At 47.8% G+C, this 27,176-nt stretch overlaps 1 protein-coding gene across 2 annotated transcripts in view; it reads right to left on the bottom strand.

Annotated features, from left to right (window-relative positions):
• Positions 1–27,176, bottom strand: part of PTPN11 (protein tyrosine phosphatase non-receptor type 11) — a 79,790-nt gene that overhangs the window by 17,995 nt on the left and 34,619 nt on the right. Inside the window, exons 7-11 of one of the 2 annotated variants that reach the window (XM_043557651.1) lie at positions 12,692–12,788; positions 9,576–9,655; positions 9,294–9,452; positions 4,658–4,789; positions 460–626 (exon numbers count right to left, since the gene is read on the bottom strand). In XM_043557651.1, coding sequence (XP_043413586.1) covers positions 460–626; positions 4,658–4,789; positions 9,294–9,452; positions 9,576–9,655; positions 12,692–12,788 — 635 coding nt within the window. The remainder of the gene's footprint in view (positions 1–459; positions 627–4,657; positions 4,790–9,293; positions 9,453–9,575; positions 9,656–12,691; positions 12,789–27,176) is intronic. The other variant, XM_043557652.1, reaches the window with a different exon arrangement.

Genomic DNA, 27,176 nt, shown 5'->3' with positions numbered 1-27,176 from the left:
CGAGCCCCATGCCATGGCTGTCAGCACAGAGCCTGCTTGGGATTCTCTCTCTCTCTCTCTCTCTCTCTCTCTCTCTCTCTCTGTCTCTCCCTCTCCCTCTCCCCTGTGCATACTCTCTCTCTCTCTCTCTCAAAATAAACATTAAAAAATATTTTTAATAAATAGAAATAAATAAAATGGAAAAACAAGCAAACATTACGAGACTACATAAGAGCTCCCTGAGAATAAGGATGATGCTCCCCCCTCTGCCCTGCTACCACCAATTCCTGGCAGTCCCACAGGACCTAGGAGAAATTCACTCTCGGGGCAAAGTGTCCCTCAGTGCAGTTTATGCATGCCTCGAACAGAGATTAAATTTTTCTCACAGGTAAAGAGCTGGGGGTCGGTAGGTAAAAACAAGCCCTGGGCATTAAGAGACAGGCCAGGCTGCAGCCTGGAGAGGTGGCAGGGGCCAGTCACCTGCAGTGAACTACCACAGGCCCCGCGTCCATAATGCTCTCTTGCTTATGGTGGACCTCCTCCAGGAAGTCTAGCACGCCCCCGGGGTCACTGGGCACTCCGTGGTCCGGCCAGGTCCGAAAGTGGTATTGCCACACGGTTCTCTCTGTATTCCCCTGGAGTAGAGCCAAGAAAAACCAGAAAAGAATTAAATAAATCAAGGGGTTGAGGAATCGCCCCGTCCTGATCTTTCCCAGAGCCAATGTGAGCCAACTGCTCCATTTAAAGGTCATCTTTGCAAGTTTCCCAGATCATTCCTCCTTTTGGATCTGGCTGAGCAGCCCTGGAGGCAAGTCTCTGCTTCTGACACAAACCAAAATGTCCAGTATAGCAGCGCGTTCCTCAGGAAGCTACAACCTGCATCACCTCTCTGAATCCTCAGCGGCAGGCAATGCCTCCTTCCCTCCTCCTCCACGCGTAGCTCAACTCCAGAGGCAGCTGAGGCCCCTGGGTCCTGGGGCTCTCTTCCCAGCAGATGAGAGAACAGCTATCCCCTCAAGACACATTTGCCTCTTTCTCTTTTTATACCCAGCCCTCCTTCCCTTCCCCAAAACGTCCACTTTTATTATAGTATCACGGTATTTTAAGTTTCTGTGTAGTGCAAAGTAGGTAAAAAGACAGGCTTTGCAATCAGAAGGCTGGGTTTTAGGCCCAAATCCCAGCATTCATTATCACTGTGGTCTCCAGACATGTCTAAGCATCAATTTCTTCACTTGCAAATGGGAATAATAAGCTCTCTCACAATAACTACCGTGAGGATTAAACAAGACCGATAAACACACAGCCACTACTTGGCAGCAGCAAAGGACTCAGCCACTGATGCTCGTCTAAGGAGAGGGGCCGTTAATAAAGGTCAAGACTACAGACGACCGGCTGCCTGGGGGGCTCAGTTGGTTAAGCGTCCGACTGTTGATTTCAGCTCAGGTCACGATCTTACGATTCGGGAACCCAAGCCCCGCATCGGGCTCTGCACCAGAGCCTGCTTGAGATTCTCGCTCTTCCTCTCCCCCTCTCTCAAAACAAATAAACATTAAAAAAAAAAGAGTACAGAAGACCAAAAGTACCGCGTTCCGGATCTACCCAGATGAGGCCATTGTAGCAGCTCTGTTCACTGCTACATGTTCACGCTACGGATCTGAAGGCAACCCAAGCTACTGACATTTTAAAGGAGATTTTAAAGGAGAGAATAACTAAGCCAGGGTCCACCACCAGTGACTTTCAAGACATCCAAGGAATAGGAACCAGAACTAAGAGCTTTTCTTGAAGTACGTGCATTTCATTTACCGATGCCACGATAAAAATTTTTCTTAATGTTACCAGTTGCTAAGGCTCAGGGGCCACATGGGTCACAGAACAGTCAGGGAATGAGACCCAGCTGCCCTGCACATCCATGTTCCTCCTCCTTGGTAACCTCTGTCCCAAGAGATCTCCGCCAGGCAGTTAGGAGTTTAAATGAGATCGTGTCATAGCACTTTAAAGAAAAAATATAACGTGTTATATAAAAAGCAGGTAACACGTGACCAGCAATTCTGGAGAAATAGTCTGTCCCGTGTCAGCACCTGAACCCACCAGTATAAAACACAAACCCAAATGCCAAACTTTCCTGTACCTGTTGTTCAAAAATCTCTGTTAACAAGAATATGGATGGTTTATTACTAAAACTGAAGAAAAATCCACCTGCTACTCAGAAACGCCTGATAACAGAAAGATGGGCGGTTAGCTCTAAAACTGAACACACCTACGTGGAATCTCTGGCTAGCGTCCCCTAAATCTCTTTCATTTCTGTTGCTTCTGCTGTGCTTTTCCAGCTTCTCTCTCCATCTCTGCAGCGGAGTAAACCTCCCCCCACCCCACCATCAGCAGAACCACACCCCCACTGACATCAGAAGTTCTAGCAACTGGCCGGGCTTCCAGTTCGCTTTGGTCCCCTGACCACCTCGTGGAACTCAGCAGACTGCCGGGCCCTCGTCTGCTCTCCACCCGCCTCCCCCTGCCCCCTCGTTGGGCTTGGGCGCCACATACTATGCTGACAATCCCCTCCACTGCATCCCTCCCCTCCCTCCACCCTCACTCCATCCACTCCATCCCCGGGAAAAGCCCCAAGCCTGGGCAAAACCAACCATCCACCTTCTCTGTTTTGTACCTAAGGAACAGGGATTGGTGTCACTAAGTGTTCACGTTCGCCACCTCAACAGGGCGCTCAGCACTGCCCGAAATCGTGCTGGATTCCCCTCATCTCTGCTATTACTACATTACCAGTCAATACTTTTTCCACCTTCCCACACAGCTCGTCTCTGATTCCCAGCTGATGGCCTGGCCTCACAGAGAACAGAGAGAAAATCCATTTCAGCCCCTCTACCCGCATCTGTGGCCACCTTCTCCTCTTCCCGTTCTGCTGTCACAGAAGGACGAACCCTCCACCCACCACGATGCTCTGGGTCCCACCTCTCTCCTCGCCCAAACTCCGTTCCTGCCTCCCTGCCATCTTCGCTTTGACGTCTCAAAGGCATCTCACAATTTGCGTGTCCAGAAGGCTGCCGACCCTCCCTCCCCCCTCAAATCCACGGCCACCAACCCCACGCTCTCGCTAGAAAACTGGCGGTCATCCTTAGCGCCGGCCTCGACCCTTGTCCACGCTGTCGCCAAACCCCTTCTACTCAGTTACCTCCAGGAGGTCCCCTTCTGTCCACCGTGCCACCTTTCACCTGGACGATTCAAGCCCTGCCATCCTGCACACCTTCTGCCAGCGTTTCTGGCCTCGTCATAGCACCACCGCCCGCTGCGTTTGGTTCCTCCTCCTCCTCCTCCTCCTCCTCCTCCTCCTCCAACTGCCCAACTGTGCCCCACGTCCTGCAGGCGCCACCTCAAGGCACCCGTCATGTCCGTCACTCCTCTTCCACGTTTGTCCTGGCATATTACATGCTATTCATTTCCAAAGGCGGGAATAAGAAGCAAAACAAGAAAGACCAACTGCCAGAGTCCCTGGGATCTGACCTAGAGGGGAGGCCGTCAGACCCGGACCACCGCAGCGGCCTCCTAACAGGCGTGCTGGCCACTCGGGCCACCCGGCCTGGCCTCCCCACCCGAGGCTGTCAGACACCTTCCCGGCACGCGGCTCTGTGTGTGCGTTCGCTTGGTGCGATCACCGTCATGAGCTCCGGGGCTAACCACCGCATGGGGTTCGCATTTCTTAACATGAGGGTTAAGACTTCCCAACTTGGTCCCGGCCTCTCTCCAGTCTATCCCCTCCATCCCTCACTTGCCTTCACTCCCCGTAAATCCCGTGCCCCTTCCATCTGCACTGCAGTGCCAGGGCTCACGGGGACACCTCCCTCTGGGAGCCCTCTTTCCACCGTCTTCTCCGGCGGAAACCTCACTCAGGAGGCCCCGCCTCTTCTGAGACAGTCTCCCTGACGCCCCGGCTAGAAGGACGCTCAGCCTCTGCAATTCCATGCACTTCGGATTTGTTACAGCCCGCGTCCGCTCTGCAGCGCGGCTATCTGTTCCTGTGGCTTCTCACGGCTACGCGATTTTAATTCCTTGAGGACAAAGGCTTCATTCGCCTCTGTGTCCCCAAAAGGCCTTAGGAAGTAAGTCCCCTCTCATCATGAAATTAAAATGAATCCAAATCCAACACCGTTTTGTAAAGTTAGTCACTTCGGCAACAAACTTAAACCACGTGCGGTTAAGATCTGATGCCGTGGAATCTGATCACTGAACAGGCCTCAGGGGCTTTACACCTGCTGCTCCCACACCTGGAACACTCCTCTCCAGACGCTCTAGGTGCCTGGCTCCCCCACCTTCAGCTCAAGTGACACAGCCTCAGAGAGGTTACTCTGATACAGCAATCTCCCTGATTACTCCATTTCTGGTACCCAGTCACTTCTACCGAAACGTCCTGGAGCCCTTGTAGACTGAGCACAATCGGAAAGCTTAGTTGGTTGTTTATTTTTTAACCTTCCATCTCCCTAGGCTCTGAGGGCAGGAACTGCACCCGTCTTGTTGCCACTGTACCAGTATGCATCTGGTACACAGAAAGCACCCGACCAGTGAGCGAACGAGAGCATGGATACACGCAAACGTGGGTAACCCCATGACCCCGGATTGGTGCACACCATAACCAGCTACCAAAGTCTCTAAAATACGACAATATACTTACTTGTCCAACCTTCGAAAGTTTAAGTTCTCTTAACGTATAGTCATGAGCGGCGCTTTCTTTGACGTTCCTAACACGCATGACCCCATATTCTTTTAGAGCACACTCGTCAGGCCAGTATTTGACACATTTACTCTGGAAGGGATCAGAAAAAAGAGTTAATCTCTGTGAACTCTGAAATGAAAAGCCCAAACCAGCAGAAAATAAATGTTCGAGTCCTGCTTAATAACCAAGCTAAAGAAAATGCCCTGTCTGGCATCTGTTAGAGTTTCAAAGAAAGGGAAAAACAAGTTCGAGTAAGAAAAAGCAGGTGCTTGGAAAGCCGGGGAGCAAGGGGGAAGAGAAGTCAGCCTTTGCAGAGTCGTCTGATCTAAGATGCATGTGAAAAGAGGGTCGAGGATCGTTTATTTACCTCTAAGGAACCAAAGACGCAGAGTGAGGGCCTAGCCAGTTTGAGGGTTCTGCCTAGCCACCGCTAAATTCTGGATTCCAGGGATCTGCCTGTCACTCCACAGGGGAGCCAAGCAATCACTCTAGAAATGGATGGGCTGCCCAAAGAGCCACACTGTCTGATTCGCTTCCGTACCCGCGTAGGAGGACTCCGTGCCTTATCTAACCCAAGTGTGAACAGCTCCAGCACCGAAAGGCAGCGATGCGGTTTTGAACCAGCTGCTTTTTCTATATCCAGATCCATCTGATACCTACTACACACGTCACCTTCGCTTAACTGGGTGCCTGGGAACGCCAAGCCCGTAATAGCTGCTGGCTTCAGAGCAGACAAACCGAAAAATATGGCACCAAGTAAATCATTCTTGTTGCCAAAGAGGAAGATATGTAGCTCAATGAGAGATGAGTCTGTATGTATTTGGTGATGTGTCCTGGGCAGAGGATGTTTTTGCGTTTTGGTTTTTTCTGGGAGTGGACTTTCCACAACCACCAAGATACCTATTGAAAAACCAAGAGACATCAGCCGGAGAAATTTAGCTATCATGCTAGGAAGACAAAGAAATTCGGTTATAAAACTATGAATAAGAGAGCAGCTGCAGGCATCCCCAAAGTCAGTGATCAATTGAAAGCGGGGGGGGGGGGGGGCATGGCAGAAGGAAGTTGACCAGAAGTATTCACAGACGGTGCAACTTTTTTTGCCTGGCAATGGCTTACATGGTCTTTTATTATTATTCCGAATTCAGCTTTCTCTTCAGTATTCTGTAGATCCAATACCTCTTTGACAGACTTGATACAATTTTTATTATCCCCAAATAAGCACTTTTAATATTAATGGTACTCAGTGCTGTTGCTGGCCAATCAATTCTGTGACTGTTGGCTGCTCAAGAGACTCAACAGAGAACAAAAAATTAAATCATAACTCTGAAAACATTTCAGCTGACTTTGAATTATCAGCAGACTACCGCGGCCCTCCTCCTAGATTTCCAAACTCTGACACAGACTTTGGCAGCCAAATCCTACAATGTGAGAGCTAATGCTTCAGTTTTTAAACTAAAGCCCAGGAATCAAAAGGAATTCAGAGTCTGGGTTTTCTCCTGTGCAATGGTGGGAGGGTGGGAGGGACCTGAGAGAGCAGGTTGTCAGAACCACCTGTGGAGAGAATATGTCCATTATCCTCTCCATCTGGGACTAAAAAGCATATTCGGGAAGCAGGTGCAGACGTGGGGGCGGAGGTGAGGAGAGGGGCAGAGTGATTTAGCCCAGTGTCTGTCTATTCTAGGAGTTTCCGGCAGCTCTTCTTGAAAGGGACGAAAACTAATTCCTCTGAAGTGACACAAGAACCCTTTCTTCATGCCTCCTGGTCCCCTGAGAAGAGGCAGCCTCCTATGAAGCGGACTAAAGGCAGGACAGAGGGCTCAGTTTTCCATTCTATATGTAGGGCAGGTAACAGTCACCTGAAGCAGAAACTAGGAAGACGTTTTACCCTGTCCATTAATTCAAGAACATCTCATGTTACTGCACATAGCTGCTGGAGGAAGCCTTTGTTTCACGGGGACCAGATCTAGCCTCAAAGGTTTTCAGAAGTGCTGAAACTAGTTAGCACAATGATGAAAATCTTACAAAATCACACTGCCCTTCAAAACTGATAGGAAAATTACATTAGAGCACTAAGATCCAAATCACCCATCTGTCTTAGGTTTAACTTGCAGATGACTGCTATATTCCATGAAAATTTTATGCAAACCATTTAAAGTGTAACTACAAAAGAACTTTGACTAGAACACAAAAACACAGAACTTTTCCAACTTAAAAACCCACATGGATGGGCTCACTTCGGGATAACGCACAGAGCTGTTACTCAGTGAGATCTGTCTGCTTCTCTGTAGGTGTGGGATGTTATAATTTTTAAAAACCGGAAAGGTCACAAAGAGTGTAGGGAGAGGAGTACTTGGCATAGACAGCTGGGGAGGGGGGTGTACACGGGGACAACCACTCTGGGGGCAGTTTGGCAGAAGTTATTAGAATTTACAACATGCATACCCTCTGACCTAACATTTCCTTTTCTTGACATCTACCCTAGAGAAACATCTGCCACACGCGCACATACACAAGCAAGAATAAGATTATTCACTTCAGCACTGCTTGTTAAGAGCAAAAACTGAGACACTTAAATGCTCAACACATAATGGTGAAATAAATTACGGTATATCCTTACCATGGAAAATCATGCAATTACTAAAAAGAAAGAGGCCAATATGTACTAACAGTAGATATTCAACCATTCGCTTCGGTGGGGCCCAAAATGCACAACAAAATTCATGTATGACAATACTTTTACATACGGTATTTTTCAGAAATTAGTACTATAGACTTCATTAGGCACCTACAGGTACATAAATACACGCATATACGTAAATGTTGGTATGTTATGTCTATAGTAATGCCTCCCATACACGTATGTACGTAAATGCCAAGAAGACAGCATGGAAGAATACACATTGCACCGGTCACAGGGATTTCAAATGGGTGGCCAAGGGATGGTGACAAAGGCAACTTTAACCATAACGATAATGTGTTTGGATAGTTACATAAATATATGCTTGAATAATTCTAAATAATTCACAGAATTTTTTAATGTTTATTTATTTTGAGAGAGAGACAGACAGACAGACAGAGTACGAGTGGAGGAGGGACAGAGAGAGGAAGACACAGAATCCGAAGCAGGCTCTAGGCTCTGAGCTGTCAGCACAGAGACCGACGCAGGGCTCGAACTCACAAACCACGAGACCATGACCTGAGCTACAAAGTTGGACACTTAACCAAATGAGTCACCCAGGCACCCCTTCAAATAATTTTTAGATGTCTACAAGTCATGATAAGTATGATTTATATGACCAGTGAAATCACTACTTGTTAGTACTCCAATCCTTTGAAGGTACTAGATGGGGCTTTTCACATTCCCTTCTGGACTTCTGCTCCTGGATACAATAAAGTAACAGGGATTGGATTTCCCCTTCCACCTCAGACAACTAAAAAACAGGAAAAATGAAAAGACATATATAATAGAATTGGTAAGAAGGACATTAAAACAGTTATTACAAATATACTCCATATGTCCAAAAGGTGTAAGTTAAAAAGAGAGACATAGACGGCATTAAAAACGAAAACAGGGGCACCTAGGTGGCTCAGTCAGCTAAGCGTCCGACTTTGGCTTAGGTCATGATCTCACAGCTCATCAGTTCAAGCCCCACGTCGGGCTCTGTGGGCCCGTCCACAGAGCTGGACGGGCCACGTCCAGCTCAGAGCCTGGAACCTGCTTCAGATCCTGTGTCTCCCTCTCTCTCTCTGCCCCTTCCTTGCTCGCACTGTCTCTCTCTCTCTTTCTCAAAATAAATAAACATTAAATCAAAAGCAATCTTGAAACGAAAACAAAAACAAATGGGTGGTGGGCACTAAGGAGAGTACTTGTTAGGACGAGAGCACTGGGTGTTATACGTAAGTGATGAATCACTAAATCCTACTCCTGAAATCATTATTAAACTATATGTTAACTAACTTGGATTCAAATGAAATTTAAAAATTAAAATAATAATAATAATAAGAGATTTTTACATATAAAAAGAACCCAAAACAATAAAACTTACAGAGATGAAAAAGATAATACCTGATGAAAGATGAAAGATGAAAAGATAACACACCGAATAGTCCTAACAGCAGATGATACACCACAGAAGGAAAAAAATCAACCTGAGGACATACAGCAAAACAAACTGTCCAAAATGAAACCGGGGGGGGGGGGGGGGAGGGGGGGCGGGCAGGTTTCTTGAAACACCATCTGCCAGAAGTCATTCACCGTGTTTTGCAGGGGGTAGACAGCCGAGCAAAGTCTCCATGGGCCGCAGGATAACGTCAAGCAACCTAATATACGTGTAACTGGTGTCCCATGTTTGAAGAAATAAGAAACATTCCCAAATTTGAAGAAAACTATAAATCCCATAGATCCAAGAAGCTCCATGAACCCCAAGCAGAAGGAACATAAAGAAAACTACACCAAAGCCTGTTATAATCACATTTCTTCTACTCTCTTTCCTCCAGAGGGTCAGAGTAAGCCTAATTTGTTTATTCAATTGTTAACATGGTCAACCTGACATGTCTGATACTTCACAGTTCATCAGAAGAGCGTGGAGTGTACCTTTCCTCTCTCCACTTCTTTCGTCGTCATGACAATCACTCGTGAGTTTTCTTGAAACACCATCCGCCAGAAGTCATTCACCGTGTTTTGCAGGCAGCCTTGTGTGGCAATGTAACTCTTTTTGGGCTTTGAATTGTTGCATTTGGTTTCAAACTCAGGCTAGAAATTTAGGAAGAAATTCCTTTAATCACTGGAAAGTTGCTTTCAGGTCACAAGAAATACAAAACACAAAAGATGGCTAGCCATGCCTGGTCAGAAAACATGGCAGAAAGCAAAGATTACCATGATAATATTTGCATTGATGTAATCTGAAACAGGCTCATTGGGATCACCATCATGGAGGACAACTCTGGTATGATCGACTGGAAGAAAAAGAGACCACAGTCAAAAAGTGCTCATTCCTCTTCAGGACATGCCATTTCAAAATAGTTAATCCTCAACCTCGTCCAAGTTTTATTCACTTAATGATAAAACCACATAAAAAATTAAATCCTAAATGAGCACAACAATGAGCCAAACACCACACGATGCCTCATGATGCGGTCTTTAAGAAGAACAAAGCAGCAACAGCAATTCCTTGGTCTTGATTACGTGCTGTGGATATACAGGATATTACCACTGGGAGAAGCTAAAGGGTACGTGGGAGCCCTCCGTATATTTTTATAACTTCTTGTGTCTAAAAATATTTCAAAACAAAAAGTTTTTTTTAAAACCAAAGGAAGAGTAAGTATAGATAAATGACATGATGTCTGAGATTTGCTTAACATAATATGGGGGGGAGAGGAGGAGCAGAGCAGAGTATAAATAAAACAGGACTAGGTATGAGTTGACAACGCTGGGAGCTGGGCAGCGGGTATGTGTGGTTCTTTATACTGTTCTGTCCACTTCTGAATATGTTTGAAACTTTCCATAATAAAATTGGTGGCTTTTTTTTTTTTTTTTAATGAAGCACACTGAACTACAACATCTAGCAGATAAGATTTTGATAGTGTCAGCTGACCAAATTCCGTACAAAAGTACATTATTGGGGGGCACCTGGGTGGCTCGGTCGGTTAATCGTCTGACTTCGGCTCAGGTCATGATCTCACGGTTTGTGGGTTCGAGCCCCGCTTCGGGCTCTGTGCTGACAGCTCAGAGCCCGGAGCCTGCTTCGGATTCTGTGTCTCCCTCTCTCTCTGCCCCTCCCCTGCTTGCACTCTGTCTCTCTCTCAAAAATAAAATTAAAAAAAAAATAAAAATAAAAAAGTACCTTAGTGGTATAGAAATCTGAGCGCTCTACCTAAGCAACTTATCTTATAATGGGAATTAGTGATATAGTTGTATGTCTTACACTCCCCACCTCTAAAGAAATAAGACATTAATCAAGAGGAAGCATCTGACTGGGACCTTTAAGAGAGGAAAAGGCAACGACACTCTCTTCACATAACTGCAGATGATTGTTCCTGTTGCCTTTTCCGACATCCCTGCATCTCACTAATGAGTTCCATTAGGCCTCCTGAGCAGAAAGGAAAACTTAGACATAAACAGGATGAGGCTGCCCCAAGGTCATCAGGACCATGCTGTGGCTCAGACTGATTCTCTGCAAATTCCTATTGCCTTTTCTCACTATTATGAATGGCTGCATTTTCTCCCATCCTCATCTACACACATTTCAAATAACCGTTTGGATGTGATGGACATATGTATCATGTATGCGTCCATATGTACGCAGAGAGAGCAAGACTGTCTCTCTCTCTCTCTCTCTCTCTCTCTCACACACACACACACACACACACACACACACACACGACAGATTTACGATACCTGACATAATGGCTTGGACCCAATGAGACATGAGAGCAATGCTCACCAAATTGGCTCATGCATCCCAATAAACTTTGTGAAGTTTCTGAACACCGAAATATATACACATGTATATACAAACATGCCCTATTTTTAAGTTTGGTAAATACATTATGCATGCACTGCCATCAATCTGTATGTCAGATTTAAATTTTTCTTTCTTTTTTTAGACACAGGATATAAATCAAGAGAAGTTCTAAATGTTCCTTCCCTTCACCCCAGTGGGCCACCTTGCACAGCCCGCTCTGGCGATCCCTCCAAGAGCGTGGCGCTCAGAGCAGAGACTGTGAGGGCTCCTGTGCCAGTTCTCCCGTTGGGATCTTGCTAAAATGGTCTAGAAAACTGGGAGAATAAGAACACCCGCTTTGTGCACATGTGGTGTAATTAAGTGACACAGGTGCAGAGTCCGGTACAGAGCAGCCCTCAGGACACGCGCGCTACGACAGCCGTTTAGTGCCATCTCTAGGGTCCTCGCCACAGGCCTCCATCCTTCCTCTCGTTCCCTGTGGCTCAACTTTGGCTCTACCAGGCAGTATCTGGGTAATTAAGTGCTTTACGAATCCCTTAGGGTCCTCTTCGGAGCAAAGTAGAATGCACCTGTATCTCCTGTAACTCGAGCTCCGAGGATCAGGGAGCAGAGCAGTTCGGGTCCTTGGGAGGAGGCTGCCTGTTCCCCAGAAGAGGGAACGGAGGCCCAGGCAGAGGCGTGTCTTCCCAAGACGCACGGGCTGAGCAGCACAGTGCAAGGACACAAGTCTGGGACCTCTGAGGGTCATGGTGTGGCCTGCCCCTGGGAGATGGCAAGCCCTGAGATACTCACTTTTTTTTTTTTAATTAAACATTAAAAAAAAATTTTTTTTAACGTTTATTCATTTTTGAGAGATGGAGAGAGACAGACCGTGAGTGGTGGAGGGGCAGAGAGAGAGGGAGACACAGGATCCAAAGCAGGCTCCAGGCTCTGAGCTGTCAGCATGGAGCCCGACGTGGGGCTCAAACCCATGAACCCTGAGATCATGACCTGAGCTGAAGTCAGATGCTTAACTGAGCCACCCAAGCGCTCCAATTTAATTTTTTTAAATGTTTATTTTTGAGAGAGAGACAGACCACAAGTGGCGGAGGGGCAGACAGAGAGGGAGACACAGAATCCCAAGCAGGCTCCGGGGTCTGAATTGTCAGCACAGAGCCCAATGCAGGGCTTGAACTCACAATCCATGAGATCATGACCTGAGCCGAAGTTGGACAACTTAACCGACTGAGCCACCCAGGCTCCCCTGAGATTCTCATTCTTAGGCAGACAAAATTAATTAACAAAAGGAAATGACACATTCAAGACCGCCTGGTGGCCATTTTACCCAGCACGAGCATCACAGGAACTCAGTGAATGACATCATCCTTTCCCACCGCATTTGATGATTTTGGAAACCGCTCACAATCGAAAAAGCTTAAGGCCTCGGCTCTGCTAAGAAGACACGGAGCTCCTGGGAAAAGTTACAGGGACGCCGAGGAATCCAACTCTCCAAGAGTGACTATTACTAGACAGAATATTAAATACTTACAGGGTAGGATGTTTTTATATCTATTTTTGTTCTTATTTTCTTGTCTCTGACCCTCTTTTCTGCTGTAGAGAAGTTTGCATTCCTGTTGCTGTAGTGTCTGGAGAGGAAAAAAAGTAAATATTATTGCATGTCGAAAGCTTTAAAAAAAAAAAAAAATCCTGGCTCAGCATTTCTGCTTTAGGAACGTTATCCTTGGAAATGTTCAGAGTTGCATACAACAGCTACAGAAATGCTCATCTTAACGCCGTGTCAACAATGTCAAGAACAATTTCCAAGAAGAAAGGACGGCCTGGACAGCACTACCATTAATTCACACAAACGGGTGCTCTGCGACCATTAAAAAAAAAACGTTCTTGGGGCGCCTGGGTGGCTCAGACGGTTAAGGGTCCGACTTCAGCTCAGGTCATGATCTCACGGTTCATGGGTTCGAGCCCCGTGTCGGCCTCTGTGGTTTGAGCCCCGTGTTGGCCTCTGTGCTGACAGCTCAGAGCCTGGAGCCTGCTTCAGATTCTGTGTCTCCCTCTCTCTCTGCCCCTCCCCTGCTCGTGCTCGGTCTCTTTCAGTCTCTCAAAAATAAATAAATGTTAAAAAAAAATTTTTTTTTAAATGTTCTTGGAGAATTTTTAATGCCTTGAAAAGATGATCAGAGTAAACATTAAGTGAAAAGAAGGTCAAACTTCCAAAACAGTGTATTACATAAGCCATATGTCTGCATTAGCCTATGTGTATGAGAAATGGCAAAAGAATATATACCAAAAAAGGAATGGGAGTGGTTTTTTTTTCAGGGTACTAGAATTACGAAGCCTTTTCTTCATTTTTTTAAACTTTTTTTTTCTTTTTTTTTTTTTTTTGCCTAAAGTTTTTAGTGGATAAATATTAGGACAGAAACCTTTTACATTTTTAACTTTTTAAAAAATGTTTATTTATTTTTGAGAGAGAGAGAGAGAGAGACTGAGCACAAGTGGTGGAGGAGCAGAGCGAGAGGGAGACACAGAATCCAAAGCAAGCTCTAGGCTCTGAGCTGTTAGCATAGAGCCCAATGCGGGGTTCGAACTCACAAGCTGTGAGATCATAACTTAAGCCAAAGTCAGATGCTCAACTGACTGAGCCACTCAGGCATGCCAGGAAAGAAACCTTTTATTATTTTTTTAATGTTTATTTATTTTTGAGAGACAGAGAGAGAGGACATGAGTTGGAGAGAGGCAGCGAGAGAGGGAGACAAAATGTGAAGCAGGCTCCAGGCTCTGAGCTCTCAGTACAGAGCCCGACACAGGGCTTGAACTCATGAGCTGTGAGATCATGACCCAAGCCTAGGTCAGACACTTAACCGACTGAGTCACGCGGGCACCCCTAAGAAACCTTTTAAAATAACCATTATTAGGAACGAAAGTTGGGGCGCCTGGCTGGCTCAATCACAAGAAGGTGTGACTCTTGATCTTGGGTTGTGGGCTCGAGCTTCACATTCGATGTAGAGATTACTGAAAAACATAAATAAACTTAAACAAAAAAGACTGAGAGCCAGTGAGCATTGGTGTAGAGCATATAAATAATGGCTGTGATCATGCTCTTGACTTTATGATCTGCTGCCTACTTTTACCATCGTTTAATTCAGAGCAAGCCACATACTACCTCTCAAATTCGGATACAGTAGAAGTGGTACCGGGTACCACTGGATCACGGGCATGCAAGCTTTGCTCCTCCTATCCCAGAAACCCTACGCCCTAGGCAGGCAGTGTGAGTCTGCTTGCGTCGACACAAACACCCACTCCCTACGTTTTCCCCAGCCAGGGAGTAAGGAAGGGAATGTCAGGCTCTTAGAGCAAGTGGTCAGGAGGGACTCCCCTTCAGGGAAAGGAGGTGGGGAACGCCATCTGAGAGAGCCACAGAGGGGCTAGCCCCAGCAGAAGAGGGGTTGTGGGGAAGCGAGAAGGACCAGCTGCAGAAACAGACGTGAAGGTGCACAAGCCAGGCAGAAGCATGTTCAAGGGGTTAAGGTTTTATTTTCAAAATTACAGAAAGTACCTCTTTGAAGGACCATTAGTTTCTAAAAAGTCTAATGTGTAAGCGGAATTCACAAATGGGCAAATCAAGGGGCACCTGGTGGGCTGAGCATCTGACTCGGCTCAGGTCACGATCTTGCGGTTCATGAGTTCGAGCCCCACGTCGGGCTCTGTGCTGACAGCTCAGAGCCCGGAGCCTGCTTCAGATTCCGTGTCTCCCTCTGTCTCTTTGCCCCTCTCCCCCTCGTGCTCTCTCTCTCTCTCTCTCAAAAATAAATAAACATTTAAAAAATGGCAAATCAAGAAAGTGGAAGGGACACTGAATAAAGAGAAGAAAATATATGTGTGCTATACAGGTATATATAAATTCCAAAATGGTTAGCCCATCGAGGTTTCTATAAGGAGCAACAGTCAATATTGCATAGCACAGTGGCCCGCTAGATTTCCATTTCATTTATCTGAATTTCACAGACAGGTATCAAAGTCGAGATTTTAAATTGCTATTTGGCTCTCAGTTTGAAAATGCAATAATTGGCTCTGACACACAGCTCATAACAGAAGTCGGTCCCCGGCTGAAACCCAGGCAGGACTAAACTACAATGTACACAGACCTCGGATGATGAGACAGTCATTCCAATTCTTAAAAGGAGCTCGGATTAAGTAATTAAGGCCATTTGCCTTCTTCGAGCTGGCATTTCCTCTGAACTGTGAGCCAGTCTTACTGAGCAACACTGCTGTGTTAGGAGAAGAAGGTTCAGTCTTGATTTTCAGACATTAAGGTGAGGTTCAAAAAGAAGCCCAAACTCTACAAGCTGACTCAAGCACTTAAAAGCCAAACAAGTGAAGAGAAACAACATCAACAAAAGCTACAAGGTGGGGGTGGCTAGGAAATAATAAGCTGCTTGATTCAAAACAAACCTGACAGTGACGCGTTCAAGTGCTCACTTACGAAACATACCTCGCATGATGCTTTGCGGGCGGAGGCACAGGCCTGAGCTGTCTCTATAAAAGGCAAATTTCACCCAGACCCTCCCTTGCTCAGGCTCCAGTGTCTACCCCGGCCTGCAACCAAGTTCCAGCTTTTCAGAACTCACGCTCCTCCTCTTCTCTGCCCCTAACCTCAGCCAGTCTGTCTATGCCTCAGCTTCCTCGAGTGTAAGGTGGGGAAAACCCTAACTACCTACCCCACAGGGTCAGTGCAAGAGTTAAGGGAGATTACTACAAAAGGTGCAAAAACACGGCACATTGGTTGGACCATCTATGCAGGTCAGCCAGGGGCTCCCCCAACCCTGTATCAAGTTACCAATCGCCTCTTTCATGCGGATTTGGGGTCTGAACAGCACGCAGGCTGAGACAGGCCTCTGGGCCCCAGGGTCTTCCAGAACGGACAAGCTCCAGGGCGCCTGCGTCCCAGGCACAGTCGGTGCTAACTGGCAGCGGCTGGCAGTTGTCACAAATTAGTAATGACCAACTGTGTGTCTCTCCCCCCAGCTCCTTCCTTAGTGCCCATTAGCCCATTCTCATCTGTGCCTGGGGCCCAAGTTGTCTGAACACATTTCGTTTTCCACAGTGGAAGGCTGCCCTCCACCCAGAGTGAGGCTGAAAATAAAAAGAAGGGCGACTTTCCCTGCTCTGCCTGCAGAGGCTCCCCAACTGCACCCGAGACAATCAGCTGCCACCTGCTATGGGGTGCTTCCTCCCCAGCGCCAGGCTGATGGCCGGAAGAAGCAGAAGACTATCCAGCGAGCCGGCCCCTGCACGTCACAACCCTTCCGTGGTTTATCTTCCACAACCTCCTCCCCAGCAGTCCCGGTGGCACACAAAAAAAGCTGCGAACGACCTGTCAGGCTAAATGTCACAGTGTCTCCAGCCCCATTCTCCACTGGGCAGTGGCAGGGATGCTAATGATAATGACAGGCAGAAGAAGGGACAATGTAAAGCAGGGATGCAAGATCCCATTTTCCCAAGTAACACCACAAAGAGTTTGGATCAAATGCCGAACCCTCAAAATGGGCCAGAGGTTAGTTACCATCGCCTGATTGCATGAGTCAAAACAGATCTAGAGCCAAAGGGATTGTATCAGATTTTAAGTCTTAAAAAGCACCAAGAGAAGCCAATTCCCTGATCCACAGTGCATATTTACAAGTGCCCAGGGCTGGTGCACCTGGCTGGCTCAGACAGTGGAACATGCAACTCTTGATCTCAGGGTTGTGAGTTCGAGCTCCACATGGAGTGTAGAGATGACTTAAAAACAAAATCTTAAAACAAAAAAAAAAAAAACGAAGAAGAAGTGCCCAGGAGCATGACCAACTGTGGATGGGACAAGTGCTCACGTGCAGAACCATCCCCTGACATTTATGACCAGGGAACACTCCTGCTTCCCACCCCCGGGGCCCCTCCCAGCCTAAATGCCAGGGGCAGCGTCCCCAGTCACTATAATGACCGAATGGGACCCCCACAAGGCTTCAAAAGCCCTGATTGAAAGCCACTGGACCTGGCTCTTGGCCAGAATGTCAGGAATCCAAACAGAGGAGCAGGATCAAGGAGAGACAGACAGGCAGGAAACACACTGGCAGAACCACGCATCCCCAGGTAGCACGACAATGACAAGGGCCCAGTGACCATTCTGCCTGCACTGTTCCGGGCAACGGGGACAAATCACAAAAGTAACACCAGCAACCATCAAGGCCAGACCAAACCACAATTACCTTGCCTTTAAAAACAGAACTACAAGGGCGTATATACTGCATGGGGTAAGGGAGGGGTGGGGATGGAGAAACAAGACTGGCAAAACGTTTGCCAAGTGTCAAGGGTGCGGGTAGGGGAAGAGAAGGTCCATCGTACTATCTTCTCTACTTTGGGGTATTCAAAAGCTTCGATAACAGAAGAAGGTTTTTCATGAACAAAATAAAAGCTAGAAGTGTAAAAGCTCCTACTGGCTCTGCCCCCACCCCACTCTTGGCTGCAGCCTCCCGAAGGACAGAGAGGGAGCGGAGCAAGACTGCCAGGCAGGTGGGCTCCTGGCCCTGACGCTGTGAATGATTATTAGGGCAGCGGTAACTACCCGGGCATGATCCGAAACCAGGCCTGCTACCCGGTCTGAATGACCCTCTGTGTTCCTCTGGCATCCGTCCTGTGTGCAGAGGATGCTGCAATTTCTCATCCCGTCCCCCCCCCCCCGCTGCAAGCTCTGCAGTGTCACCAGGCGCCACGGGCGGGTGAAAGCCCCCCGCATCCTGATACCACGCCGCACAGCCTGTCGCCGTTTCTCTGCTGTGGGATTTGGGCAGCCTGTCCTGAACGAGTCCTCAGCACCACCCAGGCACGAAGGGGCAGCTGCAGACTCTCAGCGCCAGAGAAGGTCCCAACTGACGGATAAGCACTTACGAAGGTGACGGACAAAATCAACCCAAGACCTGGTTCCCCTCCCGGTGCCTGCTGTAAGCCCAGACGCCCCCGTCCTCCCAGAAGGTGGAGAGCAAGTAGGAAAATGAATTAAAAGGCATGGTGCCTCGGGGGAGAACAGGTTCTGACACACGAAACTGCAGCAAGCAGTACAAGACAAATCTATAATTAAGTGTGGAATTAATTATGTGGTGTGCAGTCTAGGGAGTGAGATCCATGAAAACTAACCGAAGCAGGTTTCTGGGAGGAGCTAAGGCCTGAAGCAGGTGAAGGATTTAGACAGGTCCAAGGAGGAAAGGAAGCCATCCCAGCAAGTTAGGGAAGGCAAGCAACGTGGCTAAGAGGCGAGAGTTCTTCAGGGTGAAGGAGACCGGTCGATGAGTCTAGAAGCCGTGTGCCAAGAAGTGGAGGCAAATGGGGTTAGATGCGGAGAGTCAGAAAAATGATGGCGGGCCTTGAAAACCAGGCAGAAGAATCTTCAACAGCTGAGTGACAAGGTTCTGACACACGAAGTTCACACCACAGCCAACCATCTGGCCCCTGGGGACAAGTTTCTCACTTCTTTTTGGGCTTTAGTTTCTTGGTCAAAATGAAAATGCTGTGTCTCACGTAGGAAACAGGGAGCCACTGATGGTTTCTGAGCAGAAGAGAGACAGGAGAAATGCTGAGTGCAGGTTCACCTGAAGGGTAAACGGAGGGTGAGAGGCAGAGGGGAAAAGAACAGTTCGTGTCTCTTGGGGTGACGAGAGCCTGTACCTCTGGTGTCAGACGAAACTCCTGTCTCCACGAATGCCTCCCTGGGCAGCCCTGAGCAGGTGGCCCGACTTCTCAGCATGCCCGCGGGTTACTCCACCTACCCCACAGGCCTGGGGATGCAATGAGATGACTTCCCTAGCCCCAAATGCGGCACCAAGTAGACAACAGACGCGTTTCCCTCCGCCCTCTAAGAGCAGAAAGACATTAGGAAAGAAGAATCAACAGCACTTGGTGAATGGCAGGGTATGGCAGAAACGGGACAAAGAGGAATTGAGAGAGGCTCTGAGGATTCCAGCCCACGGCGCCCAAGGATAAACAGCATGAGTGCCAGACACGGGCCAGTAAAGGGGGCGGGAGGGGGTATTTGGTTTAAAGGGGAAAATAACAGGCTCCTGTCTCGAATGCTCAAATTTGAAGAGACAGAACTGTGAAGAAATACGGAAGGCGTCATTTCAAAGGCAAAACCAGAGCTCAGAAGCAAGATAAACGTAGGGGGAACCAGGATAGGATAAGAATGGACGTGCTCCCCAACGAAGAGCGAACCTCAAGCAAGACGAGCGGAGGGCCCCGGCCACGTAAAGGAATAAACCAGGCGTGTGCCGCTGCAGGCCAGAGAAACCAAGGAAAGAACACCGTGGGAATGAGGAGCTGGACGGTGGTCTCAAAGGCAGCACACGGAAGAAAGAGGCTAGAGCAAAGACTACTCGCGTCACAGTAAGAAAGCCACTGCGGCCTTCCGCCTGTTGGCTCAGTGATGGCGGAAGCAGTCACGGTCGGAGGTTAAAGGAGGCAGGAGCTCAGAAGAAATGGCCACAGCGCAGGCCCACCTGGTGAAGAAGACAGGAGATGACGGCAGACGCAGGGAGAAGCAAGGGTGGTTGGGGGCCAAAGGGAAAGGTGACACAGAGACGCGAAAGTGCCCGAGAGCACCTTCGGCTCTTACTCTCTGTAAAGACGTCAAGCGGCTCTGGCAAACTGAAATGACCCTAAAAAGGAAAACCTGACACTGGAGGGGCAAAGAACAGAACAGAGAGAGACGCTGGAAGAGAAGCGGTCCAAAGGAAACAAAGGAACTTCTGCAGGACGGAACGTTTCGCTTGCCGAAAGAAACCTCCAACCGCTGCAAAGCTCTGCCCATGGGAAGGCAGCAGCTCTTCTATTCAAGCAACTGGGAGCTTTGGGACCTACGTGGAAAATCCCGGCGGCGGCGCGGGCCTGCGGCCTGGAGCACTTGCAGCCCAAGGCTGGAGCCCTACTCGGGGGCTGTGGTGAAGCGTGGTGGGGCTTGGCCACCAAGGGAAAGAGTTCTGCTAGAGATCGCCAGCAAGAATTATTATTCTAGACACTGCTTTGGGGTGCTGTTAAAGTCTTGTTTCCATAAAAGCCTAACCGTCTCGAAGCAGAATTTACAGCTCCCCTGAGCAGGATGTAATCACTTGAAAGAAATCGAACCGGCCTGTGGGTTTGAAGGCAGGCATTAGCTCCTCCTGGAGACACGTCAGATGGCACAGTGGCCGGGGGTCCAGGACATCTGTGTAGCTGTCAAGGAAGTGACTGCGCTGCCCGTGCAAATAGAAAACAGCTTCAGACCACGACAGAGAGACGCTTGCGTAATAGGAGGAGGATGGGCTTTAAAAACAAAAATCAAATTGCTAAGGCAAACAGGCTTTAAAGTGCTGGGAAAAAATAACCCCAGTGAATATGATGTTGCGTGGGGTTTGTATGGGTGTGTGTTGTGGGGTGTGTGTGTGTGTGTGTGTGTAAGTCAGAAACAGGAGATTCAAAGCTAAAATTTTTCTGAAATTCATCACTGCCACCCTGAATTAGACCCTATTGCGCAAGTGTGTATAGATGGGTCTCGAAGACCGAAATGTGCATTCACAACCCTCAAACAGGGCCTCCACCTGAAAACTGCAGGGTAGTAAAGAGGAACATCTCCAAGCAAAGCCAGGAACATTCCTCCATACTTTTTAAGCATCAGAAAGCCATTCCCTATTGAATATATGCAAAGCATCTAAACCTAATACCACTTTCTCTCCCTCTCCTTCTCCCCCTCTCTTTCTCACTCTTGCCCCCCCCCCGCCTTCGTCTCTCTTCCTTTCTCCCTCCCCCCTCCCCCCTTCCCTCTCTCTGTCTCCCTCTCTCCCTCTCTCTCCTGCAAACAACTTGTATTCAACACTCAGCCCAAATACAACCTTTCTGTCTATGGTGTGCCAGGCTCCCCTGGAGTCTCTACCAGGACTACAGGAAACCAGGCAGGACTACCTGTCTTTGTGGGGCCCACGGACTGCTTTGGGTTCTTCTCTTAGATAATAGGCACACAGCACACCTAAAATGGCAGGATCAAAGTGTATCTCGTTATTTCATCACCTTTAGTTGCATCTGAGCAAAACCTCTCTTTATTCTGACAGACCTAGTAACGCCATCTGCTTCTGCGAATTCACGGAACAAGAAAACGTGAAAACAACGGCCACACGGAGTGCCCATGAACTCCAAGGAGAGCAGGTAGTATGAAGGAAAGGGCTGCTGCTAGTGCACCTGTCACAAGAACCCATCCGGGCACGGGCACGGGGATCCAGGAAGGTTTCCCTGAGAAAATGATCCTGAGGCTGGGAACGGAGGAGTGTTAGTAAGGTGAAATGAAAAAGGAACGTTCTAGTACAATCCCACCCATAACACCATGTGAATAATCGCACCGCCATCAGATGTCTACCAGTTCAAATTGTAACAAGTCCAGAATGAAAGTTGATCACCTGCCCTCAAACCCATTCCTCCCAGCCTCCCCGTCTAGGTAAACCATGACTCTATCCTGCCAACTGCTCCAGCCAAAAACCTTCACCACATCCTTGCCTCAGCTCTGCCTTAACCACACGATGCGTTGACTCTACTTTCAAAATATCTCGAGAACCCAACCACCTCCACGGCTGCTACCCTGAACCGAGCCACTGCCATTTACCTGCTCTGGCTCCTGTGCTGTGCCTCTCTGCGGGTCTCCCTGCCTCTATGTCCCCCTTGCAGAAAGCCGCCCGTGCGGCAGCCAGCAACATCACATCCCTCCTGTGTTCAGAACCCTCCTCAGACTCTGTCACCAAGTACAAGCCAATGCTGCTACACGGACCCATGGGCCCACGGACCCCGTGTCATCTCGCTCCTCTGTGTCACTCCACCCGCATTCCCCTTCTGCCTGCTCCTCTCCGACAGTACTGTTTGCTGATGGTGCAACGCGCACGCACACTCCACATTCCCACTTCAGGGCCTCTGCCTGGAATGCTCCTCCTGAGGTTATCTGTATGGCCCGCTCCCTTATGTCCTTCAACTCTCTGCTCGAGTACCACTGCATCAGAGAGACCTGAGTAAAATGGTAATGACCCCATCAGCGCGCCCTTCCTTTCTGGCCCTACTTTATTTTCTCTATAGCACGTATCACCCTCTCCCGCAACAAACATTCACTCGTTTCTTTGTTTTACTGTGTCTCCCCGTTGGCCATAAAGCTCCATAAGGATAATGACTTTTATTTGTTTCCTGCTGCATCCCCAGACCCTAGAACAGAACCCGGCCTAGAGTCTGTGCTTAATAACTACTTGGCGAATGAAGAAAATGAATACATCATGCCACCACCAGCGTCTCCTGTTTGGGGGAAATATTTTCAGGACGTCTGCCCGGCTCCCGACAACACTCATCTCTAACAACTGCTTTCCCCTCCAGACACAGATGTTCCAAGTGATCGTGTCCTTGGTACTCTCCTCAGACCAAGATGGATGGCATCTGAGCCCATGAGAATCCTAGACTTTGTACGAAGTTGATGGTTTCAATGTCTGCAAGGGGCCAGAAGGAAGGTTTGTAAGTCAGGAAGCAGAGGAATCTGCTCAAGGAAAAGAAGGATGAAGCGGGTGTGTGGAGAGCAGGCAGACTGGACACAGAGAGGCAGCAAGACGGAGGAGGGAGAAAGGAGAGAGTGGAGGCCAAAGGACTGCCAACAGCAAGATTTCCATCCACCACTTGGGTCCCGCAGTCAGATGCAGCGTCAAGGTGCAGCCCAGTGTCCCCTGGGCAACCCGGGCCTAGAGGACTCCAAAGAGAAGAACAGGCTGAGAGAGCATGCAAATACTCTATCAATGCGGCCGTGCGATACGTACCTCGCCGAGATGTTCAGGGCTGAGCTCAGGTTTCGGGTAACGCACAGCGCAGGCACAAAATCATAAGATCATAACCTGCCTTTTCATTTACGTAGCGAGTGTCTCACTTCAGAACCTTACTTCATCCCAGCAAAGCTAGAACTATCCTCCTCCTCACATTCATAAGCAGAGACACGCAAGAGACGTAAGATGTTTACACAGGTCAAGAATGGGAAGCCTCTAGGAAAAAGTCAGACTTGGGGTCACAGTGTCTTCATCCTACAACACATCCTAGAAGAAGACCAACAACCCGAATTCATTTCAGAGGCCAAGGAGAGAAGAATCGAGCAGCTTCCCAAGAGACTTTGTATTTAAGATGCGTCAAACGCAGAAGGAACTCCTAAGTGTCTTCTGGGGGAACGTACCCGAAAGGACACACGGAACTTTACAGGCCACAACAAGACACAGCTGTCATTCAGAGCTCTGGTTCACTGTAGAGACCATCAGAGTCCTTGGTAAGAAGGAACTGATCCCAAACTATCACCTCCCGGGAAACAACTGAAGTACAAGTGCCGAGAGAATAATGCCTTGCTGTCAGGATCCAACTTCAGTTTCAGAGGGTTTAGATTGTAATGAGTCTCTGCTTCCGCATATCTAGTTGGTTTCTATAATGGTTTGGTTCTGTTCTGAGCTGTATTCCCCAGGCCCCAACCTTAAAGGGCAATTTGGGGCGGGGGGGGGGGGCGCTGGGTAGCTCAGTTGGTTAAACATCTGACTCTTGGTTGCGGCGCAGGTCATGATCTCACGGGTGGTGAGATCAAGCCCTGTGTCGGGCTCTGTGCTGAGAGTTCGAAGCCTGCTTGGGACTCTCTCGCTCCCTCTCTCTGCTTCTCCCCTGCTCATGCTCTCTCTCAAAATAAATGAACTTAAAAAAAACAAAGGGTGTTTTTTAAAATTAACTGGATTTGAGAAGCAGATACCTAAGAGACCCAGAAAGCAGGTCACCAGCTGTTTAGGTCTGGTTTCAGCTGTCATCAGATGAAACGTTAGTCCTGTGCTCTGATTTAGCGAATGACAATTTATGAGATCAGCCTGACCTCTATGGAGAACAGACATGGTATTGTTTTTTTCCATTTTTCCCAAAAGCCGGTTCACCGGCTTTGTTGTTAATAATGTATAAAAGATTACCTGAATCTGAGATGTCACAGCGCAACTATCAGGTCAGCATTTAGAAGCAACCTTCTTTTTCCAAGGCCAGGAAAGTCACGCTAGGACCTATTCTAAGGTCACATCTTGACCCCACCGACAGGATCATGAGCAACACCCCTGATGCCACAAGCTTTCCGGGAAGGTCTGACTTTGTTTCCCTAAGCACTGCCTAAGTGACGTTAGTGTTCAAGAACCCACCGGGCAACAGACACCCACCTCACTGCTGTCACTTTTTTTAAAGTTCATTGCCACTGTGAAGGAAAAGTGGTGTGGACGAATGATCGCCTCAGCTACCATTTTAAGAGAATGTGTAACGGGGTGCCTGGGTGGCTCGGTCGGTTGAACGTCTGACTCTTGATTTCGGCTCAGGTCATGATCCCGGGGTCGCGAGACGAGCCCCATGTCGGGCCCTGCGCTGAGTGTGGAGCCTGCATGAGATTCTCTCTCTCCCCCTTTACCCCTCTCCCCAGCTTACTCTCTGAATGAATGAACGAATGAATGAATAAATAAAATGTAAAATGAACAAGGATATAGATTAAAAAAAACAGCTCACGACCGGGGTGCCTGGCGGCTCAGTCAGTTAAGCATCCGACTTTTGGTTTCAGCTCAAGTCATGATCTCATGGTTTGTGGGTTAGAGCCCCACACTGGCCTCGGCGCTGAGCACAGAGCCTGCTTAAGATTCTCTCTCTCTCTCTCTCTCTCTCTCTCTCTCTCTCTCCCTCCCTCCCCCTGCTCCCTCCTCTGCTTGCACACACGCTCATTCTCTTTCAAATTAAAAAATTAAAAAAAAAACACAAAACCTTAAACCCTTCTTAAAGGATCTAAGATTTAAAAAAAAAAAAAAAAAGAATTCCATAGAACTACTCTACAATCCGGCAATTGCACCATGAGGTATTTACCCAAAGGACACAAAAATACAGATTCAAAGGGGTACATGCACCCTAATGTTTATAGCAGCATTATCAACAATAGCTAAACTATGGAGACAGCCCCAAATGTCCATCGACTGATGAATGGATAAAGAAGATGTGGTGCGTGTGTGTGTGTGTGTGTGTGTGTGTGTGTGTAGATATACGTGTACACACACACACACACACACACACACACACACACTGGAATATTACTCAGCCATCGAAAAGAATGAAATCTTGCCATCTGCAACAACGTGGATGGAACTAGAGTGTATTATGCTAAGTGAAATAAGTCAGTCAGAGAAAGATAGATATCATATGGTTTCACTCATATGCGGAACTTAGGAAACAAAACAGATGAACGTATGGGGGAGGGGAGAGGGAAAAAAACCACAAGAGACTTAACGATAGAGAACAAACTGAGGGTTGATGGAGGGAGGTGGGCAGGAGATGGGCTAGATGGGTGATGGGTACCAAGGAGGGCACTTGTGATGAGTAGTGGGTGTGTTGTATTTAAGTGAAGAATCACTGAATTCTACTGCTGAAACCAATATTGTGCTGTATATTAACTAAAATATAAATTTTAAAAAAATTCCATAGATACCAAAGTATTTACAAATAAAATAACACGGTATCAAGGGGCGCCTGGGTGGCTCAGTTGGTTAAGCATCCGACTTCAGCTCAGGTCATGATCTCGTGGTTTGTGAGTTCAAGCCCCGCATCGGGCTCTGTGCTGACAGCTCGGAGCCTGGAGCCTGCTTCGGATTCTGTGTCTCCCTCTCTCTCTCTGACCCTCCCCCGTTCATGCTCTGTCTCTCTCTGTCTCAAAAATAAATAAACGTTTAAAAAATAAAAAAATAACACGGTATCAGGGATAACTGGCAACGTTGATAATGATGCATGGGGGTTCTTTATACACATCTATTTTATATAGTACATTCAAAAAAATATTTTTAAGTTTTATTTATTTAAGTAATCTCTACACCCAATGTGGGTTTCGAACTCACAACCCCGAGATGAAGCGTCACATGCTCTTCGGACTGAGCCAGCCGGGCGCCCCTCAACATTTTTTCTTAATCAAGTAGGAAAAAGCACTTCTCAGTTCAAACAAACTGCATGTGTGTGCACATGTGTACGCATGATGATCAGGAAAACGTGAGCAGTGACTGACATCCACAATGTTAAGGCATTACTGTTAATAATTTTAAGCGTGAGCATGGTACTCTAGTTATGACCTTTTGAAATGAAATAGTTACAGATGAAAAAACACCTGGGATTTGCTTCAAGATAAGCCAAGGCAGGGGGAGGCAGTGGGGAGGAGTTAAAAAAAGACTGGCCACAGGGCACCCGGGCAGCTCAGTTGGTTAAGTGTCTGACTCCTGATCTCAGCTCAAGTCTTGGTCTCGGGGTCGTGAATTCAAGCCCCATGGTTGGGCTCCACACCGGGCATGGAGTCTACTTTAAAAAAAAAAAAAAGACTGGCCACATATCAACAACTGTCAATGCTGGGTGACAGACACATTGCTGTGATTATACTCTGCCCTCTGCTCTTGGATAGATATGAAATTTTGCATATTGGAAAAATAGGTTTGCCATTCCAATTTCTGTACTCATCCCGCCTATCTCATGAGGCTTTATAAAGACTACATGAAATGAATGAAAACAAGTGAATGGAATTAAATGACCAGAAATGCTGCTCTTTATTTTCGCCGCTGGTGGGACACAGGGAAGAAAGCAGTGGGCTTGGGATTTAAAAATTCTGACTGATTGGGGCACCTGGGTGGCTCAGTCAGTTAAGTGTCCGACTTGAGCTCAAGGCACGATCTCACAGTTCGTGAGTTCAAGCCCCATGTCGGGCTCTGTGCCGATAGCTTGGAGCCTGAAGCCCGCTTCAGATTCTCTGTCTCCCCCCCTCTCTCTCTCTCTGCCCTGTCCACACTTGTGCTCCCTCTCTCAAAAATAAATAACGAACATTAAAAAAAATTCTGGGGGCATCTGGGTGGCTCAGTTGGTTAAGCGTCTGACTTTGTCTCAGATCACGACCTCATAGTTCATGATTACAAGCCAAGCGTCAGGCTCTGCGCTGA

Source organism: Prionailurus bengalensis, chromosome D3 (assembly GCF_016509475.1).
Source record: "Prionailurus bengalensis isolate Pbe53 chromosome D3, Fcat_Pben_1.1_paternal_pri, whole genome shotgun sequence".
NCBI classification, from domain to species: domain Eukaryota; kingdom Metazoa; phylum Chordata; class Mammalia; order Carnivora; family Felidae; genus Prionailurus; species Prionailurus bengalensis.
The sequence above is the reverse complement of the archived record's forward strand: the minus strand, read 5'-3'. Positions and strand labels throughout refer to the sequence as shown.